Genomic DNA, 25,349 nt, shown 5'->3' with positions numbered 1-25,349 from the left:
ATAAGATCCCGCTGGGCAGCAACTGTAGATCTAAAGAAATAGCCCCTAAAACTTCATGGACATATTTTGTTTTGCTACAGATGAAATGCTCAGCAGAGACTTGAAAAACAGATTGTCTCCAAAACTGTGATCATCTTTGAAAAATGTATGTTTATCACATCACTGTTCCATATTTAAAAAAAATCATCCTTGGCTTTGCAGCAAAATGAGAAATGGCAGCCGTACTATTGAAAAAAGTACAGCAGACATTCTATAATTAAGTTGACATGTAGTTTTGCTAAACATAATTTACTTTTGATTCACACTGGGCAATCTTCAGTTCAGTGGAGCTGTTTGCAGATTCCTCACTTTTGTAACAATTCTGCACATTTCCTCATGAATGAGACCAAAATATGGACCAGATGTGGAGGGAGCCGTGTGACTGGCATTAGTACCCACAGGAGATGCCATTGTCTTTCACCGGCCAATTAACATGCTGAAGAATTTCACTGGAAAACTGGAATCTAGCCGATAAATCAATAGGCCTTTTGTCTTAAAACTAAAAACAAAATCAGGTCAGCATGGTTTATCAGAGAGCCAAAAAAAGGAGTGAATAAACAGTCCAAGGCAGTCGATGCTCTGACAGGTTACGTGAAACTCTGGACAACAAACTACAAAAAGAGAAGCCATTTTATTGCAAAAAAGGTGTAAAGACAAGTAATAAGGTCTCGGTATGAGTTAATGTTTGAGTTTATGATGCTGACAAGGAGCCTTTAAGTATCAAATTGCTATTATTTTATACAAAATGCAAGATGGAATTTGTGTTTGGTGTTTAACTAAAAAAACATCCTGCTCACGGCTAACAGACTGTACTACGTCCAATTTGAATAAATTCCCTCAAGGTGTTTTCACAAGAACTACTTTCACAAGAATGAGACGAATGCAAGGTCACCATGACCTTCACATTTTACCACCAAGATCTAATCAAATCATCCTTGAGTCTCCTCAGACGTTTGCACTGAATTAAAAAAAAAATCCCTTAAAGTATTTTTTGAGAAATTACGGTGACAAGAATGAGACAGTCAAAGTCACAGGGACCTTGACCTTTTACCTATGACCACCAAAATCTAATCAGCTCATCGCTGTGTCCATGTGAATGTTTGTATAAAATTTAAAGAAATTTCCTCGAGGCGTTCTTGAGATATGGCGTGTGCTGGACGGACAGACCGACAATCCCAAAACATAATGCCTCTGGCCATGACTATCGCTGGCTTAAAGGCATAAAAACAGCAAAATCTAACGGCAATACATTAGTTAAGTTCATCAGTATGTGAGAAATGGTCAGTGCAGTGGATCTTGTTTTCAAATGGTCAAAGCAGAAGCACAGAGAAAACACCGGCCCTTCATGGGCATTTTCCAAATCTGATTTAACACCATCAACAGAGCAGCTTCAATGGAAACAAACAGGGTCTTTGTCTGTGAAGTGCATCAGAGTGAGTGTTATTAATCAGTGACACCAAGAGGGAACAATGCTTATCTCTATAATCCCGAGAGACACAGTCTGGATGTCAGTGGGTCTGTAATTTGTTTAAACCCGTTGAAAGCAATGTTTACTACACTACTCTAATCAAATTGTGCGTGTTGACAGCCATAGTGACGCAGTCAATAAAAACAAACGCAACTATACTCAGTTAAATCTGATTTTTATGGGCAGTAACTACAGTGCTGACTCACTGTGATAAAAGGATAAAAACACTAACTTGCACAAACTTGAAATCATGTTTTATTCACAAAAAAAGACAATTTCAGGCACTTGTAAAGTAGGACATTTGTCTTTACTCTGAGATGCCAAGAATCAAACAAGCGGTCTATTTTTCAAGCTCCTCCAACAAACAGTAACTCTGGCAAAGTGCTGACGTCACCGGGAAACACATTTAACTCCTTCCATTTGCACCTCACTGCATCTGCACTTCATTTTTAGCACTTGTGCTCAAGCTCTGAATGTTTTTTGTTGGTTCAGTTTAGACTAGTTCAAGCAAAAACTCTGCAACCTGAAAACCAAATATTAAAAGAACAGTGTGTAAGATTTTGGGGCATTAAGCAGAGAGAATTGTAGACTGCAACTGGCTGCAAGTTCTCCCATGTGCTAAGTGTGAACTCCCGGTTAGGGTTCATTTATGCTCAACATTACATACGGAGACGGAGATGGGCAAAGCCTTCTGTCGGTACTCCGTCTTCATTTCGTCTCTATTTGTGCAAATTTTCTGAGAGCTCACAGATATGAACGAAATCAAACAATACCACCGGAGATCACGGGGTTAGTGCAGCGTATTTTAAGTGAGATAGGACTGTGGGAGACGCCGCCGAAATTTGAAATAATTGCCTTTAAGATCACCGCTGAAAGGACGCATGGAAGTATGAGGACAGAGACATTTATAACATTTGAATTCCTTCAAAATTCCTGAAAAACCTGAACAATTCCTGATTGTTAGGGTTTTTTTTTTTTTTTACTAAAAGCCAAATTATCAACAGGGGACTCTTGTTATTTCTAAAACAAATGCAGCAGTAATTCAAACTGGCATTTCCATGTTGCAAATCAGTGTTTCTCCTTCGCTGTTCTGCTGCTCAGAGACCAGCTGTTAGCCTCATGCCTGCTAATGTGTGCTCACCTTTTCTCCGATAACTTAAGATCCAAATGTTCAGGAAATGTTTAACGGGAGCCAAATTATATGCGGAGTCCTCTTTCTTTCCAAAACAAATGGACTTGGTGATTTAAACTGAATAAAGCAGTTTCACATTCAAAACATGTCTGTTTTTTTGACACTGTTTGGTTTGTCGCAGATGAGCTTTTAACTACGGTGGTCGGTGCAAAAATGCAAATGGACCTATTTAGAGCCAGTGTTTGGTCTATCTGTTATGGGATACTGTGGTAACCAGGCGGTGCAACATGGTGATCTCTGTAGATGAGGACTCGCTTATTATATTCCATTTCTGCAAAAATATCCCCCTAAATCCCACACACTGGACCTTAAAATTGACTTTTAGATCATTTCCACTGACGGTCTCTAAAATATAGTCTCCAACCAAGCTCAAAATAGTGCCAAAAATTATTTTTGATTGCTACTTTACTGAGGGCTGCCCAAATCTACCTCCAGTTATGTTAACTTTAGGAAAAGAGGCCACAGAATATTCTCCAGTCATCATGTTGATTCTTGTTCCAGGGTCGATCTTGATGAGACACGACAGCTGAAATCACTCACTTTGTGTCCTTTCATTCGCATCTTGCGCTCATGTTCTCGTCTCTCCATCACATACTGTCCCTCCTGTGAATCTCCTGCTGTTGGCTCACTACTTTTTTTTAATTTCCCCACTCCCTGCTGCCTTCAGTCTCCTTTGTCACTGCTGCAGCCCTGCAGTCTCAGAACGCTCTCCAAACGTTTGGCTCTAATGGGAGTCAACTGCTCGTACATATCGAAGCCAAATTCTGAGTGCTTTTGTGGCAGGCGGAAGAGAAGCAAGTGGTTCCTCAACACCTGGAAATGAGACCAAGAGAGTGAGAGGGAGGTGAGACGAGCAGCAGAGACGGCGGCTGCCAGGACTGTGGAGCAGCTCATGTAATATGAAAAACTCGTATGATTATAACATTTTCGATAGACATGTTGATTCATCTGTAACATCAGAGCTCCATGTGCTGCAACAGGCAGCACATTAAAACTAGCATGTTTAGCAGAGAGGTCTAAACAGTTGGCCTACAGCTAGCTATAAGTATTAAAATATCAACTGAGATAGATAAAAGTATTGGACAGATGCTTAAAATACATATCCTAAAGCAGGGAATCTCAAAGTTTTCTACCACTAATTGCCAACTTTGTGATCGAGCATATGCTCAAAGGAGTGGAAGGAGGACTTGATCTCATCATGGCGCTAAAAACTAACCCTTTGAGAGCTGAGCAAATTGGTTTGATGTCTTTCAAAAATGTAGGTAAAAGGCAATGAATGACCAAAAAATTAGCAAAAACTAAGAGATAATTACTTTAATAAAATAAACAGAAAAATTAAGTTAAAAAAAAAAAAACAACAACAGGGTAATGAAAGTCAAAAAGTGCTTCAGATAAAAATTCTGTAAGTTAAATATATAGTACAATAACAACTAGTAGTGATCATTTTTGGACATTTTTCCTCTAGCTTCTTTAAAAATAATTTTTCAAATCAACTAATGTCTTGGAATTTGCCGGAATAAAAGCAAACCAACTCGCTCAGATTTCAAAGGTTTAGATTTCGATGACGTGTCTGAACGCAACACAAGAAAAGTGATGTCAATCCAGGTTTTAAAGGGTTAAAATCCTTGAGCACTGAATTCACCTGTTTGCTGTCAGATCGCTTTTTCCTCCGAGGTCTGACAAGTTAGATCCATTTTTCCCAAAACCGCTGCTCTCCTCCATCAGAGCTCATTTCCACAATGGCTTTTTCATCGCACTTCCACATTTAACGTTTTTTTTACCAAAATCCCAAAATTGAGCTGACAGCACGCAGACAGACTGTTGTAAGGGGGGGCGCAGTTTGACGCAGTAGTAGTGTATTAAATGTAAGCTACTGAAAGTAAAAGTATTGAAATGGACCACAGATGATTAAAATATGTAGGCATAGGTTATGTTGGTCATTAATCTGAGGGCCGCCACTGGGCCACGGGTCGCACTTTGAGCGACTGTGGCTTAATGATCCAGTAAAGTGAAAAATACAGTTTTTTTAATCCTGCGTCCACTTGTTAGTTGGTTATTTCTTTCTTTTTTAGAAGCCAAATATGTCCAAAAAATCAGTATCAGAATATTTTTACATCAAAATCTGTCTTTTCTTTTACTGCAAAACCAGGTAAACCAGTTTCAAAGGTTTGATGGCTCATCCTGCACTCACTGGCTTTTGCAAAAGCTCATCAAATCAACCGAGATGTTGTGGGACTTGCGAGCCACACTGCTAAAACTGCACTTTATTGTTTGTGGGTCAAAGTAGCAGTATAGAGAAAAATGGGAAGAGATAATGAGAGAAAACGTGGCGGAGGATGATTTAATCAGTATGTTAGTTACGTGTGCCAACGGTCAACTGTTGCCCTGTATTACGCAAAAACTTTAAGACCTGAACATTGACAGGTAAACTGAATGAAAATTCAGTTACAATATCCACTTTTACTAAATCAGCAATGTAAAATAACATTCAGTTTAGGATAAATTAAAATAAACATATTACTGTGGGAGCATGACATGATGTCAGTAAAGGGTTACTTTGATTAGATAGAGCGTCTGACGAAGTTACAGAAAGGACCCTACAGTCTTTTTGTCAATGTAACCAAGTCTCACTCAACGATAAGTCTCAACCTCGCAGATGTTCCAACACCATCAAAAATCAGCTACATTTTCAGCCATGACACTGAAAATCTTTAGATAACACCAAGCTTCACTTTCTGTTCTCCAACACAACTAACTCTACTCGGCACTTCTATCTCCAACTCCCACAAATGTTTCCACTGTTGTTTTATCCTACAAGTCACCTCTCACAAAAGGTGAGGGCAAAAACAAACTTTTAGTGGAAGTAAATCAGGGTTTCCCTCATATTATTTTATTTGTTGCAGGCTGCCACAACTAAAACATCTGTCGTTACAAAAAGATTTTTGGAGCTGGACTGTTAACTTGGAGCACTATTGGAATATATATGTCTGGTTATTAATAGTGGTTATGGGGCAGAGACGATGCAGCAGAACTTTAGGTGCACTGAGAGTTGAACTTAACTGTTCTTTGTGCTGGGTCTAAGAGTTTACTTTTCACTTAGAAACATCTGCATACAGCTCCTCTCCTGCTAAGAATGTATCGATAGATCAGTTATCAACCCTGCAAGCGACAAACTGCTGCAGAGGAAAAAAATAACTCATGAAGAGGTCTGCCTACCAATATATATATATATTTCTTAACTAAAAAAAAAAGCTACACCCACACATACACTGTTGTTCTTTGGGTGCACAACTGGATTACATTACAGTGTGATTCATTAATGCAGCTGCAGCACTCTCTCTCAGTACTTGACCAGTTGTGCAATTGCTGTTGCTATTATTCACAAAAAATCATGGGAAAATAGGGTCCCGGTTTAAAAACACACAGTTTACCATTAAAGATGCTTAATATTAATTGATAAGAGTGCATGTTGCAAGTGAATTCAAAGATACTGAAAATACCGAAAAGCTGAACTCAGACAACAACTGGGAGAAAGTGAAATACCAAAACAAGACAGACTCTTGGATGTAAAATTAATCACATGAAAAAGAATAAAGATAAAAGGATCACCACATACATAATTAACCCTGAGACTAAAAAATGGAAAACTGTGGAAGACTTATAACAAATTAAAAAAAAAAACATAGATGGTAGGAAAAACTGCTCAGCAGCACAACAGTGACTTGAATGGAGAAGAAGACAAAAACTGGACCGGTTTGTCAGCAAAATGAGGAGATTGTAGAAAAAACATCATTGATAAGTTACATAAGAGGCGAGGGGAAGCGTTTGTTCAATCAGTGAACACCTCGCAGCGTGTAGAGATCAGAGAGAGAGTGAGAGAGCGAGAAAAGGAGTCGGTTTATAGAGTAGAGTACCTCATCAGTCAGGTAGTAGACTTTCCTCAGCATACTGTGTCGAGCTGCTTCAACCTCCTGCAAAAAGGACGAGCGGATTAAAGATCAAAGGCCTCACCGATGCACCGCACTGACACACTTTACATCTCATTGTTTACTTAATGAATTCTATACCTACATGTATGAGTGCTTTCGGCTGCACTGCTGCAGAATAATGTCCTTGTGAGTGGAACTGACTCTATTCTCTACTCCAGTTTAATAAGTTGCTCAATGTGTTTCTCATTTTGGGGTATTTACCCTCAAACCTCACAGTTATATAAAAGTCACATACCATGACTTAAAATCAATATTTAGGAACAATAAAGACTGAAGTTGAATTTGTGGGACCATTTTCAGAGGCTTCTCCTTTGACACTTAATCAATAACATATGAGTTTTGCAGATGCACAAAATACAGATTTTGCATCCAGTGAGCTTTTTGGCGCAGAGAACATTTATAAATCCTCATATAACCTTGAGGACTTCTCACAAATCCAACGTCCTACTTAATGCAGCTGCAACCCCTTCTGGATTTGCTCAAGCACTACATATGTGGCAGTTTGTCTTTAGATTTTACTGTGGGTGACTTAAGAAAGTCAAAAAAGGCACAACTTTAACATGAATACATAATCAGAAGATTCAGAGAGGGCAACAGACTTCATTATGAGAGGACATCATGCAGTGCTCTACCTGTGCTGCAGCGTCCTGAGAGAAGATGAAGGAGTTGACGTGAGACAAGGCGACCACATATAAGACAGGACACCAGCGGGGCTTCAGGGTCCCCGTAACCAAACAGCGGAAGTAGAGACGGAGGAGAGGGAGGGAGTCTTCAGGCGGGGAGGTGAACCGCTCTATAGGAATGCAGAGCTTCAAATGAAGAGACAGAGAGAAAATTAACTGATCCAAATCACGGGTTATATGATGACAGAACATCGTAACATTCATGAAACTTTTGAGGCCCAGACACACCAAACCAACACCAAAGAACTAGAGGCAGGACCAAGACTGATCTCGAATACTATGTAAACTACTTTTGTTTTTTTGTTGTTTTTTTTCCCCACTGTGCCAAACTCACATCAAACCATGACTCCTAAACTGTGACTTCCGAGTACCGTTACACCTCAAAGTTACATCCTCATTACCTGTTCCAGAGCGGCGCCCAGTGACCTCAGTATTCCCACATGTTCTCCAAACACAGCCAGCCTCAGGGTGGTGCTGTACCTCCTCTGCAGGGGTAAGAGGACCCAGCAGCCAAAGAGCTGGTTTCCAAAGGACACAGCTTCATACTGGGTCAAAAGAGCTGAGTACAAGTCCTGGAAGGAGGCGAGACCTGGAGGAGGGACGTCCAGGTCCAAAGAGTCCAGCCTGGATTGCCTGTAAATGGAAAAAAAAAAATTAACTCTGTTCTCTGTACAGTTTAAGTTTTGTTCTTTAAGAACAAGGATATTAAACATTTCCAGACCTGGTCAGCAGTCTGAACAGACCCCAGGCCAGTTTCTGAACAGGTCTCTCCAGGAACAAGTCACTGGAACAGAGGAACACACAGGACAGGCGGGCGAGCTTGGCGACAGGAAGGATCATCTGCAACATGAAAAGATGGTGAGATTTGTAACAAATGTCAATTTTATTAATGATTAGCAATTACTTAACATAGATATTGAGAATGTTGTATTCAGTTTCTCAAACTATATATTTTTTTTCCTTCAATTCAAATATTTGTACTTTTATTTGCTGCATTTTATTTAACTTGTGGTGCTGAATTGTTTTGTGTTTTACCCCAAGTAAAGCAGTTTAATACATTGTTTTAAAAGGTGCTGTATAAATAAAATTTATCATTATTATATCAATTATTTGATAACTGAGTCATTAATTGATGATACAGGGTGTTACATGCTGTACAGACTGTAAAGCCCGTTGATGCAATTTTGTGCTACACAAAATAAAATCCATAAAATCATCCTGATTGGACTTGTGTCTGTACCTTCAGTGCTTCCTCCCTCCAGACCTCCAGCAGCAGCAGCCACTGCAGACAGTGTATCACCGCCTGCAGAGCCCCCTGTGGGAGCTCCACCACCGCTAACCCTCCACCGTCAGACACCCCTGCCCGCTCATACAGGCTGACGAGCGGGATGAAAGGCCAATCGGACGGCACAGTGGGACCAGTGAGCTCTGGGAGGAGATGGGAGCAGATCCAGGGGTTGCGGCCCAGGAGAGCCTCTCTGGAAGTCATCACGGATGACTCCAGATGGGCGAGGTGCGTGAGGAAGCAGCCTCGTATGGATGGCAGCTGCACGCAGGCTTCTCTCAGGAGAGCTCCAACCGTCTGCAGAGAGGGAGAGGTGTGGTGGTGTGTTTCCTCGCGGAGTTTCAGCTCACCCAGCTCAACAGCCTCAGGTCCTCCACTGCGGCCCTCTCTGGACAGAAAACAAATAAACATAAACTGAGTGAGGCCATTGCACACAAAGTTTGTATTTTCCATATGCTTTTCTTTTAATCTGTTGTCCAATCAAAAACGGTACATGTAGAAACCTTGCACACTGAATTTTATTGTTCTTTTTGTTGCAATAATCGTCAATACAAGACAAAATAAAAAGACACATTGGCCCCCTGCTTCTCCCTCTCTGGCTGCTGCCACTCGTCACGCCTACGTCTTGGATTTGGCACCGCAGCTACCTGTAGGGCTGAGCTGTGCTACCTCTCCATCTGTACACTGTCGCTCACTCTCTCTGTCTGAGTGCAGTTCTCATCCTCTGTTACATCCTCCTACTCATCAACACGATCCACCCAAATATGACTTTCTGTGATCCTCCAACAAAGACTGACTGGATATTGTTACTCCTATTCAAGGGATGGAAAGAATAACGTTTTCATCAAATTTACAGACTGATCAATGGATTGTGTGTGACCTCACAAGATGATCACTGAATATTTACCATATGAACTGACTTAAATATCCATCAGCGCAATCACTTGTTTATATACAAAAGTGACCAACTGTTTGTATGTTCTGCAGTGTTTAACTGTATTTCAAGGTTCTTTTGAAGAAAAAATGACCTGTTGAAAGTAGGCTATCTGAGTTATGAAATAATTCTGTGTGGGCCGGGTTCTCGCTTTTGGTGCAGATGCATGTGCCCAGCAGGTGTAGCCACATTTTCTTCACCGCTTCTTTGTTAAACAACTCTGATGGATGCAAAAAACCGAAAATCAAACCTGTTCTGAAAACTTTAATGACGGACTTAAGTTTTGGGAGCCAGTGTGTAAATGTGACTGACACACAGACGTTGTTTGTTTTTAAACCTGCAACAATTCTGAATGAAAATACAGACTTGTTGTGCAAAGGAGCAGTGTGTACAGGAGTTTTTCCTTAGACTATGTGAGGGTCTAACGGCAGAGGGATGTCATATGCTGTAAAGAAAGCCCTCAGAGGCAAACTGTGTTTTGTGATAATGGGCTTTATAAATAAAATGTGACTTGACTTCTAAAATTTTAGGAGCATTTTATGACAACCAGCAGTGAGGTCTGTCGATTGCAACCAGCTGAAAATTACTCGGGTTAGAATTCTTTCAGTGTTAGTTGTTCAAGAGGTTTTAACAGGAAGCATAATTATCTGCAAAGGTTTCTCTCTCTCCAAAACAAACCACCTAAAAATTATTTTTGAAAATTATTATTTTTAGGTGGTTATAAATTAAAGTAAACACTTAATCACATACTTATTCGATTATATTCCAATTCTGCTAATATATTACCTGAAATCCTTCACAGTGGATCTTTAATACTGCAATTAAAGGAAGCAGAGAGAATTAAGAATTAATCAGTTTTGATAGAAGTAGGTCATCACCTAATTTGATCAAATTACAAAGAAATGTTATTTATACTTTCTAAAAATTTGCAAAATTTGATTATGATCATCAGCCCTGTTTTTCAAGATCTAAAGGTTTATTTAGAAATTTAGCATTTAGCATTATATGCACATTATATGCAATCAAAACAAAAGCTTGATTGTGTTGGCACCGACTTGTAATCAAGTGTCAAAAAGAATTTAGCAAAGAAAATGTTGACTTACGATATAAAGTCCTTGCTGAAGATGATGGTGGACAGCAGTTCATGTGCCAGATATTCACTGCCTGGTAACAGCCATGGCAGCACAACCAGCGCCATCTGGTGGTACAAAGGCGCATGTTTGGCCACTTCTGGCTCAGTGGGAATCTGAGAGGAGACCAAATGGTTTGTGTGGTGAAAGTTTGGATGTGATATGAAGCATTACTTTGAGACTATTTTACACTGAGAGGTGGATTTGGTTTGTAAGAGAAACTATCACAACCTGAAAGAAAAGCAGTTGGAAACAGAAGATAAAAAAAACCTGCAGGTCAACACAACGTCATTTATGGAGCCTACCAGCCTGTGTGCCAGTCGGAGCAGCAGGTAGAGGAGGTGGTGTTCATGACGGAGAAGCCAGGCTCTGGAGTGAGACAGCTTGGGCGTAGCCTGACTGCAGCTTCTCAGGTAACAAATCACAGGTTGGTACAGAAGGAGACCAGCGAACTAGAGAGTAGCAGAGAAATTCAAACACGTGACCGTCAAACAACTGTCGCAGACAAATTTCCAGTGTTGGAACAAAATAATGAGTTAAACCTCAGGGTGATCTCGATTGTTTGGTGTAATGTGGTCATTAAACTCAGATAGCTGCACTATTATCTCTTATTCACACAAAAACAATGCTGCATACAAACAGAGGCTGGTAACAAGCTGAAGCGACAAAATTGGAAATAAGTTTTTAAAATTAAAAAGTTTTTTTCTAATTTATTTTGATGGATTATATTGATGCTGAATTAACAATAACATCTTTTATCTTGTGTTTCTTGAGTATTGTGTTTCTGTGGACACGTGAGGAATAGTTAATATGTCAAATTTCTTAAAGGGAGTTTGGCGTGCTATTTTTGACCAGGGACAGGATAGGAAATAATCTCAAAAGGAATCCAGACGTAATCTTGCAAATAGTGACCCTGAAAGATCCCCAGTCTTTGCACAATCTTATAGTGTGTGACTTAAATCTCACACTGTCTTTAGATGTCAGAAGGTGTCAGACTTTAGTCTTTTCAAAGTCTTACAGTGCATGGTAGCAATAAAAGAATTACACTAAAATGCATGGCATTTGTGTATGTCACCACAAGAATAAAAAATATATCTTTCTAGGTAAGCAGACTCAGTCCACTTTTGCTCATCAGTCCTTGTCCTTGTCTGATATACAACACTCCCAAAAGTATCTAAACTTTAACCTTGCAGCTTAGGCCTTTATGGATGCCTGTGATCGTTTCCAGGAGGAGTCCCAGGCCTGTAAGGAGAGGGAAAGGAGAGCTGGGAACAACCAGCCCCGGGCGGTCTCTCCATCCGCGGCAGGCCAAACCAGGGAGACTGGGAGCGGTCTCTGGGCCAGGATGATTAGACTGGACATTACACACCACTGAGGAAGACCTAATGAAAAAAAAAAAAAATAATGTAGAAAAAAAGCCGTCAACAAATTAATCCTTTTTCTGATCAGGCTGTTAAACATGCAACTGATAAAAGTCAAGAACAAATTTTATAAGACAAAACAAAAGCACCTGCCATCATTTTTACAGTATTTAGACATTACTTGTATCATTTGACAATTGACAAGAAATAACAACGTGAACTGCAATGACTTCACTGCTCTTAAAGTAAATAAGACATACTTCAGGTTCTTTATCAGGTCTTGAACGACCGGGTGGGACAGCAAAGGGAGGAGAAGCTCAGACGTCAGCAGCTCCAGGTCTTGAAGGGTCTCTACTGGCTTGAAACAGTTCTGAGGAGAAGAGTTACATTATAGTCGCCACTATTTCCCATAAAATTGCACAGGATCCCCCCAAAAAATGTATATGCCAGAAATAATAGCAAATATCCATCCCAGAGTTTCACCTATAATTAATTCTGCAGCAGAGCATCATGCATCGTGAACTGCAGCTAAACAACACCGTGAGTCCATGAACAAGGCGAGTGTCTGTGGTTAGTTTACATGTCTGTAATAACAGCAGGACAGTTGAGTGTCTGTGATATAAACTGCTACAATCAGCTGAACCGAGACATGAGGATAGCGTTGTTGGTAGGCCGCCTAACAAACTGGTTCAGTAGTGAACAACATGCTAACATGCTGACTGATTTTGTGTTTTTGTGATCTTTCTGTGCGACCTCTCTTAATTCAGAGGTTCTGCAGGTGTGTGAACACAGCGCAGGCAGAACTCTTCATACATTATTTTTTTCCCTGCAGCAGCTTTTTGAGTTACCGGTTAGAAAGCTGATCAGTTGATCAGAGGCCACTGAAAGCAAACTCTTAGACCACAAGGTGCTCAGTCTCCACGTAATGCAAACGGTATAATCTAAAGCAGGTAGAAAAATGATTAACAACTATAAAATAAGAGCACTGTTATTCTAAAAATAGTGCTTTTTTGCTATATGAATCAATGAGTGGTTAAGTTTCGCTTCCACTGTGCCTGGTGTTCTGCTGCTCTGTCTGAGAGCACGCTTGGCGCTCTAAGAGAGTGGTACTCTGAATACAAAAAAAAGGAAAAATATTTAATTATTTGAGAAATTGAGAATCGGAATTGGTGTGGCGGGAGGGGGCAGAATGAGTGCTGAGTTACCATTTTTGTTTCATTTATTATGTAGTTCATGGTTTCAGAACTTGGTAAAGCACAGAGTTTAACCATGTTCACTGTGTATTTTTTACTTGTGATTCCACTCTCCTGCCTTTTTCAGACTGTAACCTGAGAATTAACACTATTTAAAATGTTTTATAAAAAGTATGACTTGATAACACTGCAAGACGCGGTACCTGTCTGGAGAGCTGGTGGTAGTAAGCTTCTAAGTAACTCAGGTAAGCTGGTATCACAGTCAGGCTGATCTCTTTCTGAACTGGATTATCGAGGTTCTTCACAAAACCCTTCAAATGTCCCAACAAGGAAGCCTGCAGCCCTGTGACGTGACCCCAAGACACTGGAGGAGGAGGAGGGCACTCTTCTCCCTGAGAGCTGCAGTAATACAGAGAGGGTGGCATGTTGACTAAAAAAAGGAAAAAAAGGAAAAAGGATTGCAGCGTGATGATTTCATAAAAGCACTTTAATCCTCGTCTGTACCTGACCAGGCCGGCCTGCAGCTCCTGGTGGCAGCCAGCAGTGTGAGTGACCTGTGTGAGCAGACAGAGCAGAGCCAGGACCCGCTGGAGCTGCAGAGGCAGCAGAGGATCTGAGGGGGTCAGGACTCTGTGAACTGACTGCAACGCCTTCGCTAAGCCTGCATACAGGTCTCTGTGGGAACATAATAACAGTGAGACAAGCACTGTGAGAGCAGAGCAGAGGATTAGACCGTGTCAAGCTAATCTAAGTACTGTAAATATGAGACTTCTCTATACAGATTCACTGACTCTATTCAGGTACATTATTTAAATTAATTAAATTTTTATATCATTCTGTAGCTTTCCAGTAGAGTTCCTTATCCAAAAATTCAAATTTTGGGTTGATGCATGTTTTATCATCAAAATACTATTTTCCACGTGACCTGATGTAGGTTTCTGCATGATGACGCTGTTACATAAAAAACATCTAGCCCGCCAAATGGGGGCTAGATGTTGAGCCTTTAAGAAAGTGGAAGGGCTGTCTGACACCATGTAAAGCAGCACATACTGTATACTACACTGACTTTTGGTAAGGACCTCATACAACCCCACTTCAAAAGAACAGGACGAACACGGTTATTATTATTATCAGCCCTCGCTGCTCAAAGCTGTTTCACTGTTTTTTGTGACTGAGGGGCATTTCCATTTGGAGAACCTGCAAGAAAAACGCAGGTGGACCCGCCCTTTTACACTGCATCCTGCCCCTGGTGGTCAGCTTAAATGTCTAAACTTACATGTATAATTTGCAGGCCTGTCCGTAGCCGGCTGCTACAGCCCACAGCCTGAAGGCCTCAGTGGTGATCCTGAGGGCCTCAGTCTGCTCCAGCAGCAGCTCACTAGGCTCAGCACTCAGCAGACAAGGAAGACGCTCTGACACTCCAAATGAGTTTAACTGGGGAGAGACGAGAAAAAGGTCAGCTGTCACTCTGCTCCTCAAGTATGTTGCAACTGCAGCAATTAAAGCAATTCAACCAGTACCCCTGATTTCGCCATTAACCTTGCAATTTTGTATAATCTCAACAACTTTTCCACAAATTTGACAAATCATCATAGCTTCTCACGAGTCACTAAACTCACTTTCTGTTTCGGGTTATGAATGTCTCAAAATTACCAACAAAAATTACTGCTTAAGACAGGGCAACTCCCTGATTTTTAGTGGGGCTAGACTGTTTTGCACCATGTGCAATGCTATGGTGGAGCACAAACAAAAATCATCAACTAAAAACACTTTTCTACCACAAAACACAGCCGGAGAATGGCAGAAACATGTGGACAACAGACCAAACAAATCACCATGACAGAAGCTGTTGAACCCCCGTCTTTGGCACACACTGAAATAATCAAGGTTATTAGATTAAATATGGCTATTAGGTTCGGGAAGGTTGTGGTTAGTTTAAATCTCATAATGATAGAGGCACGCTTGGCTGTTTGCATGACAGACTGTCAACAAGCTTTATTTAGACTTTTTGGTAAGTTTACTTTGAACAATGAGGTTTTATTCTCACTGAAACAAGCTGCCTACGTTGTTCTGAATTATAAAAAAAATAAAAACAAAGTCTGAAACATTGCATGCAAACATGCATCACAACTTTTTGAATAAAAACCACTGTAAAATCAGGTAACAATACAAAAAAAAAGCAAAATATTAGGACTGCTTAATGTTTATATATGTGGGAATAATTCAGATCAAAATTTTGCTAATGATTATATGGTACTTATTTTATTACCCCCCTTTTTTGCTTTGTTTTTCTTGTTTGTTTCTCTTTCTTTTTTGTTTCTGTTTTTAACCTTGGTGTATACTTTATTATTATTATTACTAATTTGTCATACTATTTTTCTGTACTCTTTTCTTTAAACTGAACAGCATTGAGGGAGGTAAATGTGAAAGTAATAAGTGCTTTCTGGGAACTGGCATTACCGTTGAATAGGTACTTAAAAGTATTGAAAATGAAAACATTAAAAGACCTAAAATATGACAAGTATGTGAATCTATTGTGAGCATCTCCTCTGTATTATATATTGTATGTGTTGCCTTTATGTTGAATAAAGTTTGTTATAACATCTGGGACCACTTACTGCTTATATATGTGGGAATAATGGGATAATTCAGATTAGAAATTGGCAAAAAAATCATAAAGTTAAGTATTGATTTTCAACCTCACTCTAATTTCATATTATGTTTTGTATTTTATAACACCTATATGCTGGGCATCGTGACAGACACGGTACATGCAGTAAGTAAAGAACGAACAAACAAAAAATTATTCTACCACATCATTAGCGGCACTTACAAGTCTGGCACAGGCATGTCTGCCAGACGTGGCCAACACTCTCAACAGCTTCATGGCGCTGGCCTGTGGGAGCCCGTAAACAGACTGAGGAAGGGGAGTTGATGGCGCCGTCCAGGAAGTGGGAAGGAACTCTGATAAAATCGTCTCCATCAAGCGAGGACAGTCGAGCACCTGAGAGTGAAATGCATTGTTCATAAATTATTGCCAGAACAAGAAAAATACAGATATCTACAACAAATAAACAGCAAACATGGCAGACAATTAGTTTAGAGATGAAGTGATTGTTATTGTTGCTACCTGGGTGGCAGATGAGGAGGAGTGCCTAGCGATACGAGTCAGGATCTCCAGGACGTCCTGGACCACTCGAGGAGAAGGTCGGACCACCTCAAGGATGTAACGCAGCCTGGGGAGCAGTTTCATCTTTAGCAGTCCCTGAAACACAGAAAGGAATCACAGAGAGCCAAAACTAATCATTCATCTACAGAACTCCTTAATTAAAATAAATTTTACGACACATTGTAAATATAAAAAAGCCTATTAAACATGTTTACCTTGACAACATCCTGCCTGGCCACATCATGATCGCTCTTCCTCTCTTCCTTCTCCTTAGCTGTCTCCTTCATATTTTCAGGCAGCCCTTCATCCTCCTCTTCTTCCTCCTCCTGAGCAGACGGCAGCAGAGGGAAGGAGGCCAGGCCGCGAAACCAGGAGAAGGTACAGTCCAAACACTCCTGAGAGGGCGAGCACATCAGAAGTGAACACAAAGGACGAGACATTGGACAGGATACTGTCACACTGTCAGTGAGTGTGATAACTCTTCTACAGATCAAGTTTTCTCTTCTTGTTTTCTGACGTATTTTGTGATAATAAGTCAACATTACTGTGATGTTGCTCTTCAAGTTGCAGAATAACTTCCGAACCAAACTTTAGTGAGTCTTTGCAGTTAAAATGATGCAATCACATGAAAAACACGCTGTAATGCTTCACATCGTCTTACTTCATCCTCTGCACACACAAGGAGGGCTTTGAGTGCATGCACAGCTGCAGACATCGCTCCCTCCACACTGTCATCCAACGCAAAACGGAGCAGGAAGAGCAGGCCGGCGTCGAGCAGAGTGGACACCACGCTGCCTTGCAGGACTGACAGGTACTCCCCGGCACGTGCCTACAGGTAAGAGATACAGCCACATGTGTGACTACAGACATGTACCTCTGCAGCAACACTGGCTACATTTACATGCAGAAAAATATCTGTTTTTTCCATTTATTTGGAAAAAGACAATAATCCTACTAAGCTGATTGCATGGATAATGAACATGAATATTCCACTAATACTCCCATTAATAAGCATGCCATTTTTGTTTGTGCTTGACAAGTGTCCATACCCTCTCATGTTGTTTATTTCGCAATATTTTGGGAAAGTCGAATGGCACGTGCTGCATGTGTCATTCTGCTTCCAAAATAGGATTTTTTAAAAGTTTTCCACTGGTAGCAAACTTGTTTGATCTCCTATTTCTTCAACAGTTTTCTTGAAAACTTGATGATATTGTGACACTGAAAAAGTCAGCGTCACAATATCATCGCATATCCAAAAACCTGTTAATATCCAACTCTTTCACAAGGTGTGTTTCACCTTTTGAATAGAGATGTAGGCTTTTCTTTTGGACATGAATTTCTACCACAACCTTGCAAACTGTAGGCTGGTTGATCTGTATACAACATATCCATGACAAGACACAGAGCTGATGGCAAACAGGCCAGAGGCCATACGGCACAGACTGCGCGAAAAGCCCAGATTGAGATGCATATTCTGAATGTGCTGTATGCATGTCCAAACATCAACAACCGCCATATACACGTCTTAAACAGAAAACGCTACATTCAAAAAAAGGCCTAATTTGAAAACATCCTAACAAAATATGCTGTTTACGTGACAAATTTAGAATTTTGTCATATTTGGAAAAGAAGTGTGCACAAAAAGGTTGTCACGGTGTGTGTTTGTTTGTGTACCTTTGAGAGGATGTTGGCCAGAGTGCTGAGAGCGAGACTCCTCTGCTGGATGAGCTGACTCCGAGACAGCAGGAAGAGTTCCTGCAGGGAGTAACCTGCCCGCTGGAGAGAAAGCCTCAATGTGAAGAAAAAACTTATCATCAAAATACCTGAAGTTCAGAACTAATCAGAATCTAACTTTGCAGTTAGCTGGTACTGCTGTTGTGAACTGTGAGCCAAAACCACCCACGAAAATCATGAAATATAGACCTGGAGGTGTTATGTACATTTTATGAAAGACCAAATAATAATAATTAAAAAATAAATTGAATAAGAGGAGACTATCTTTGTTTTTTGACTTGTTTCTTACTGACCTCAGGCTCCTCTCCGTGGTGGTGCAGGCCTAAATGTGTGGGCAGATCCTCGGTGGGTGGAATCAAGGTCCCCGCAAAGTCAAACCGAGCCTGCATGGCCTATCAGGACACAGAATCTGCTACTAAGACTTGAATGCAGAAAAACATAGTAAAATGCAAACAAATGGACTTGAAATGGATGAAAAAAGCATCTCCTGATGCTGTTCGAAATATCTCCTGACCTTCTGGGTTCCTTTCCTTCTGGGTGCAGGTAAGTCTCTCATCCACTCCAGCTTCTCTGGCTCCAGCTTATCCATGTGGACCCATTCCTTCTGACGCTTCAGCGGCAGATCCTCCTCTGAATTCACACACACAGGAGGGCAAAAACAAGACGAGTTACCACATAAGATTGCTGTTATTTATCGTTACAGCCATCATCTGTTGCAGCCAGCACAATTTAAGAGAAAACTCCATAATGTGCCACCACTGTAATCACAAACTACTGCTGCACTCGCCTGCATCCCTTCCTCCCATGGCGATGATTAGAGAGTCTTTGAGAGGGCTGAGGCAACATCTGGTTATTTATTCTCAGCCAAAAACGAGGATGTATGGACAAAACAGATGATGACATAAACTTTAGGATCCTTTTTTTAGTTTTAAAAGCACTTAATGTTCTTAGTCCTAGTTATGGTCCTATTATCAGAATTGTTTTGATCTTATGAGCCTCTCGTACCCTCAGGTCTTCTGGCAGCGGTCTTTAAAAAGTCTCAAAAGTTAGAACCAAAAGTCATGGTGAGGCATCTTTTTATTACTATGGACCACGTTTGTGGAACAGCTTGCCTGAAGACCTGAGGGCAGCAGAGGGGGTTAATATTTTTAAGAGCAAAATCAAGACCTACCTTTAAAGTTTGGCTTTTCATTGAATTTTACCTATTTATTCACTGACTATTTATTTATACAATAAAATCTGTTTTACTAGATGGCATATTATTTTTATTTTATCATTTTAAACATTTGATCTATTATTATTGTTCTGTTATCCTTTGATTTACCATTTTTCTATTATTTAGAGTATTTATTAATTTATTTTACTTATTGGTAATAATATATTTATTTATTTTAATCTTTTTATATAAACAGGTTCTTTCCTGGTGTTTCTTCACTTGTGGTAGCATTTCCTTAGTTCCTGGTTTCAATGCGTACTCTTATTTTAGTGGTTTTATTAATTATAAAGTCTTACTTTTTTACCCATGTACCTGTGTACCTGTGTCTGTGTGTGTGTGTGTGTGTGTGTGTGTGTTGGGGGGGATTATAACAATATTTGTTCTGGTTTTGCCTGTATGAAAAGTGCTATACACAATAAAGTCTGATTGATTGATTGAACTGATGTTGAACATCTGTATTCATTAGTACCATCTGTTAGCTACACTTTCATCAGCAGTGGGAGTTTTCTTTGCATGATCTGCAGTAACTTAATTGCAGAGTGGCTACTTTTGGCTTGCTCTGGCTTTTCTGCTAATCGCACAAAGTGAAGTCAATGATCAGCTTTATGTCGGGATTTCAGCCATGCAGCAGAAGCATCGAACATTAGTTACACAATTAGAGGATGGATGCTTTGGAGAAAGGGCAGAGCAAAGGGAGTGAGGAGAAGAGAATCGGGTGAGAGAGATAAATCATGACGGAGATGAAGGAATGATGGCAGAGACATCTGGCAGAAAACCAGATGTGATGGTCTCCTTGACAGAGGTTCATTTAGGGCTTCTCCCTTAAAAATACATCACTAAAGGAAAAAAAATGACCGTTTCAGCAACAAGGTTACAATTTAACAGTAGAAGTATTCAGATCCTTTACTGAAGTAAAAGTAATACCACACTCTGAAAATACTCCACAGTCCTGCAGTTAAAACCTTACTGAAGTAAAAGCAAACTGTACTTTAAGTACTCACTCACTACACTGTAAAATGTTCCCTGTCAGTGTTTTACTATCATCAAAATCGGATATACTTTATTGATCCTCTAAGGGAAATGTGATTGGTTGCAGTCGCTCTGATGCCAAGCATACTGAATTTCTGCAAGTAGAAATATATACAAGCACAAGTATATAAAAATATAATATATGTTAATATTCACTGTGTCAGAAAGCAGTCTCTTTTGTCTCTGTAACAATGCATTATCCAGCTTCTCCGTGAGGGTTTTAAAGTTTATTTAGTTTAAAAGGTGGGAGAATTTTCTCACTGCATTTAGTTCATCAGAAACATTTAAATTCAAAGTTACCACATTTGGAAATATGTTGATTTTACAGGACAGGAAGGGTGTCTTAAATAATTATATGAAAATGATAAGTTAAAAATTAAATTATTTTTATTAGAATTAGTCACACTATAACTGCACTCAATTGTTTTTGCACTGGTGGGTCTGATCCAGAACCATCCAGACTTCTCATTGTCTTCCCGCTGGATCATCAAACTTTTTGTTGCTGCCATGTCTGGAGCCGCTGTCCCCCAAACGGTCAGTTTAACGTCCTCAGCACGCTCCCAATTAACTCCAACAACACCGAAATGGTTCATCTGTGGCTGAACCTGTTAATAATTGTTGGGTAACAGTCGCCATGTGATGCTGACTGTTAGTCCTGTCATGTGTGTGCCGGTGGACTTCACAAATGTCCCTTACACTGAGCTCATTCACCTGCAGCAGCAGCAGCTACGACCCAAACACAAACAGTTTGGTAAAGTCGATCGCCGTATATGTGATGGATCGCAGTGCAGCGAGCTGAGATGCTGCCAAAATGCTTGAAAGAATGGCTACACTACAAGCCACTCCATTCACATTATGGGTATTGAATGAAGTACTCTTCTGGTATCGATATCCCGTAAAGAGTTCTGGTGTTGGTATCATCATTTTTGACTTAAGTGCTGTATTGGAGTAAATATATTCAGTTACATTCCACCACTGCATTTTAAACAGGCCCAAAGAGGCACAAAGTACTGTGAAATATTATGAAATATAGTCATAAACATTCACATTTATTGCTGTTGATTTATTTATATCTCCAGCGGCAGCAGAGACCACGAGCAACTGACAAGTTAGATGTGATAAAAAGAGTTGCTTTTCAAAGCTTCATACCCGTCACAGCAGGTGGTGGTGGCACTTTTTCCTCCTCCTCTGCTTCCATCTCAACTTCTTGAGGTTCCTGTAACTGCACAGCAGCACCGGAGGAGTCTGACTCTCTGCTCACATTTTCTAGAGGAAAATTGTCCTCGCTGCTTCTGCCCTGGGGTTGTTTGGATGCGGAGGCAGAGGACGGGACGCTCTGAGCTTTCCGAGACCTAACAAACTCCACCAGTCTAGGATCTGAGGAGCAGAAATAATCGTGTTATGCGCAGTGGTACCAACAAAACCAAAAAAGAAAAAAGGCTTCAATATACTAACTAGTTAGGATACAAACTCAACACGTATCACGTTGTCACCTCAACATATATATTAATCATATATATTAATTAGCAGACATGCGGACAACATTAATGCCTACCGAGCTGAGATAAGAGTTTCTTCTGCTCCTCGAGTATCTGAGACTGAGACATGGCCTGCAGCTTAGCCTGGTTCTCCCTGTGGATCCTCATGGTCTCTCCTGAGCTATCTGGGCCCCCGAGCCCCTGACCAGACAACAGACAGGGACCCGAGACTGCAACCGGCTCTGATGAGTGGAGAGGAGCGAGGAGACAAGGACAAATGGAGAGTAAAATAATGTGAAGAGGGGCTCCAGAACAATTTAAATAGTCTTTATGAATTCCTACATCTCCGCTGACGTATTAATTAACATTAACTCACGGCGCTGATCTGTTTCCATGCTGGTCTCAGAAGGCAGGCTCTGCTCCCTGTGATCAGGTGCACAATGTAAGGGTGCCTTTCCCTCTTTAAGTCTCTGAGCTGCGATCTGACGTGCAAAGATACTTTTCTTTCCTCCGACTGAGGACGCCGGCACCTGGTCATAAGCATGAATAAACTTCAAAAATCAAGATAAACGCAAATTATATCCATATAATGTTTGAGTATGGATAAAACTTCATGAGTTTTAAATATTTTTTTTAAGTGATATTATATGTATGTATGTTTGTATGCTTTGAGACATCATTAAAGATACACTATGCAGGATTTATCTGCAAAACAATGTATAGATTCATAGAAAAGTTTTTACCTGACTGCTGGTTTCTGAGCGATGCAATACTTTGGGGAAAGCCATGCCTGTAAATGCTGGTAGAGATACTGGAGTGGAGCTGGTATCTCTTTCCTTAAAACAAAGAGTAATGTTACATTGGTGAAATAACAATAATTTAAAAATTACATTTGTGATTTATTAAGAGCTAAACATGACACCAGCAAACTTGGATAACTGACAAATTCTGCTAAAAAAATGTAAATGACACACCGGGTGCATGCATACGTCCCACAGGGAAAGTAAAATGTTTATTTAGCACACTGTCACTGATTCACACCTCTTATTTCCATTCTTTAACAACGGGTACTTACAACGATCCTGGAGAGAACAGCACTGATATGAGTGTCGTGTCTGTCCAGTATCTCCCCAGCATCATCGTCCTCGAAAGTGACACGACTGGCTTTAAAGCGAGACTTCTTAGGAGGAGCTGGCGTCAGAGACGGGAGTTGGTCTGGAAGATCTAGAGGAAACATAAAACATTAGATTAAATAATCTAAAATATGATCCATTGTTAGACATATCTGAGTGTGTAACTCGTGCATGTTAAGTGTAGGGTTCATACTAATAAAGGAAAGTCAAAGTCAAGGACTTTCAAGCACTTATTTTCAAGTATGAAATTGTTTTCTCCACACAACCATCAGCTGCAAAAGAAGTGTGCAAATTTGTCGGCAGAGCAAATATGCCATCAGGGTCTAAAATTGACTAATTATTTATTAATTGGCTATGGGGCGCCCATTAGGTCACCTGGTTAAGTGGGTGCCCCATATACAAACAGGCTATGTCCTTGCCACAACAGCCACAGGTTCGATTCCACCCTCAGGTCTTTGCTGCATGCAACCCCCCCCCCCCTCCGCTTTTCAAGCTCATATATATGTCCTATCAAATAAAGAAAAATCCCAAAAATTATGCACACACATTTCTTTGTAAATTAATATGTTGTTATCATTCAGGCATGTGACTGACGAAGCTCAATCTCACGCTGATGACACTGCACCACTGTGAGTGTTTTGCAGGCTGGCAAAAAATCCTGGCGTCAACTATCTGCTGGAGTTTACTGACTCATTGGTGCTCTGAGCTCATAGTTTCTTGTTTGAAACATTTATAGAACACATCTGTTCTCCTCGCAATTAAATTGAAGTACTTTTTCAAGGACCAAGTTGAAAACGTCAGATTTTTAAGGTATTCAAGTACGTAATTTTCTGAGTTTCAAATTCAAGTACTTGAAAAAAAGAAAGCACCTAATCTGAACCCTGTAAATATCATTTCAGCCTCATGTTGGACCTGAAAAAACCCACAAAATGTCATCTGTCAATTTGTTTTTTCTCCTCAATAATAAAAAGGGGGAAAAAAAACATATCTTGCCTTCTATGGTGACAACATCTCTCTGTCCTTCTTCATCCTCCCCGTTTTGTTCCCCTCCTTCTCCTCCACCTTCACCTCTCCTCTTGTCGGGTCGGCGGACAACACTGGCAGCAGACGGAGCACCGGAGGTCAGAAACCTCTCCTGCTCTCTCAGGAGGTCTGCCTCAGAGTCGGTTGGTTTGGGACGCCGCAACATCCCTCTGAAGGACACAAAAATGATATTAAATACACTGCACTGTTGTGTCTATGCGGGCTTTCACATCAGAAACAATGGCCTGGATCCCAGTACATTTGACCCCAAAGTCCTGTTATAATAAACTCCAACACAGAACTTTGTTTAAATGCCTTTGGCAAATTTTTAATCAAAACTGAGACTTTCAACATCATATACAGCAAGTTCCCAGCAATCATTTTTATAAATTCCAGTGAAAATGTGAGCAAAAAATGAATAGGTAAAATAGCTCCCATGCTGAGACTTTCTTTGTAGTTTTTAATTGATTGATTTTATATGCAATCATTAAAATAAAATGCTGATACAGATTATCTGCAAATGTCAAATATCTGCCAATTATCAGCCCGGCCAATAATCTGTGGACCCCTAATTTTAATACAGTAATTGCCTTGTTTTAAGGTTGATGAATTCAATGCCTTTTAAGACTTTTTAAGGATTTGCAGGAACCCTGCACAAGATTATTTGTGTGAAAGGTTGCAATGATTCAAGGGGGGCCCAAAGGTGGTGTGTGCGCCGGTTACGCCCCTGTTGACAGATGAAAGTTGGCTTTTTAACTGAATTAAAACTCATTCAAGCTGTTATGGACTTAGTCACACTGTGTTTTAGCTTGTAGCTGGTTCTGGCAGACTGGAGACCAACTAAAATACTGTGAAATCAACATTACTTCATCTGCTTTCGAGTACTGGCTGAACTTTGGTGAATATTAAGGCTAACTTAAGTTATCTAGGAGTGTTTAAAGGGGGCACATTTTAACTAAATTACCACACACACAAAAAAAACATTTATAAACGTTATCTTACAAGCTAGATGTTGCGTTTTCGTTTTCACGTGTAGTTCAGTTTACGTCGCATCTGGGATGAATGTACGTTAATGTAACGTTACATTTAACGTTAGCTTAACGTTAGCTTTAAATCTCAAACCTTGCTCAGCTGAAGCCTAAAACTATCCAACACAATACCGGAGAGTTTCACCACAACGTAGCTGGCGTTTTTTAATTTAAAATACTTCACAGTTGTGTTAGCTAACCTTCGGTTGAATGCTTGGTCCGTCATACAAAAGCCCCGGTACACCCGCGGAAGCTTTTTAATGTG

General features: G+C 40.3%; 1 protein-coding gene across 2 annotated transcripts; it reads right to left on the bottom strand.

Annotated features, from left to right (window-relative positions):
* Positions 1 to 1,749: 1,749 nt before the first annotated feature.
* rpap1 (RNA polymerase II associated protein 1) lies at positions 1,750 to 25,325 on the bottom strand. 2 transcript variants are annotated; one of them, XM_042501000.2, is made up of 27 exons: positions 25,285 to 25,325; positions 24,027 to 24,226; positions 22,976 to 23,124; positions 22,644 to 22,736; positions 22,277 to 22,430; positions 21,978 to 22,142; positions 21,572 to 21,799; positions 18,692 to 18,807; positions 18,471 to 18,569; positions 18,118 to 18,219; positions 17,105 to 17,272; positions 16,659 to 16,838; positions 16,405 to 16,539; positions 16,108 to 16,278; positions 14,551 to 14,708; positions 13,779 to 13,949; positions 13,478 to 13,673; positions 12,342 to 12,451; positions 11,907 to 12,102; positions 11,026 to 11,172; positions 10,694 to 10,836; positions 8,612 to 9,044; positions 8,093 to 8,211; positions 7,773 to 8,004; positions 7,321 to 7,497; positions 6,614 to 6,670; positions 1,750 to 3,512 (listed from the first exon to the last, which is right to left on the bottom strand). In XM_042501000.2, the coding sequence occupies exons 1-27, from the start codon at positions 25,308 to 25,310 to the stop codon at positions 3,363 to 3,365; spliced, it is 4,275 nt and encodes a 1,424-aa protein (XP_042356934.2). In that variant the 5' UTR covers positions 25,311 to 25,325; the 3' UTR covers positions 1,750 to 3,362. The 2 variants fall into 2 exon arrangements, with proteins under 2 accessions (XP_042356934.2, XP_087943541.1); XM_088087415.1 differs by lacking the exon at positions 25,285 to 25,325 and adding an exon at positions 25,059 to 25,278.
* Between the last annotated feature and the right edge of the window lie 24 nt (positions 25,326 to 25,349).

Source organism: Plectropomus leopardus, chromosome 14 (genome assembly GCF_026936395.1).
Source record: "Plectropomus leopardus strain MGB_pleo_1.0 chromosome 14, ASM2693639v1, whole genome shotgun sequence".
NCBI classification, from domain to species: Eukaryota; Metazoa; Chordata; class Actinopteri; order Perciformes; family Serranidae; genus Plectropomus; species Plectropomus leopardus.
The sequence above is the reverse complement of the archived record's forward strand: the minus strand, read 5'-3'. Positions and strand labels throughout refer to the sequence as shown.

Bases quoted from the DNA above. Each gene is read 5' to 3' on its own strand.
- rpap1 (XM_042501000.2), bottom strand. From the start codon at position 25,310: ATGACGGACCAAGCATTCAACCGAAG. The intron at 22,143-22,276 runs GTGAGTTAATGT...TCCACTCATCAG, and splicing joins CATGGAAACAGATCAGCGCC to AGCCGGTTGCAGTCTCGGGT. The intron at 12,452-13,477 runs GTACCGCGTCTT...TCTTCTCCTCAG, and splicing joins ACCACCAGCTCTCCAGACAG to AACTGTTTCAAGCCAGTAGA.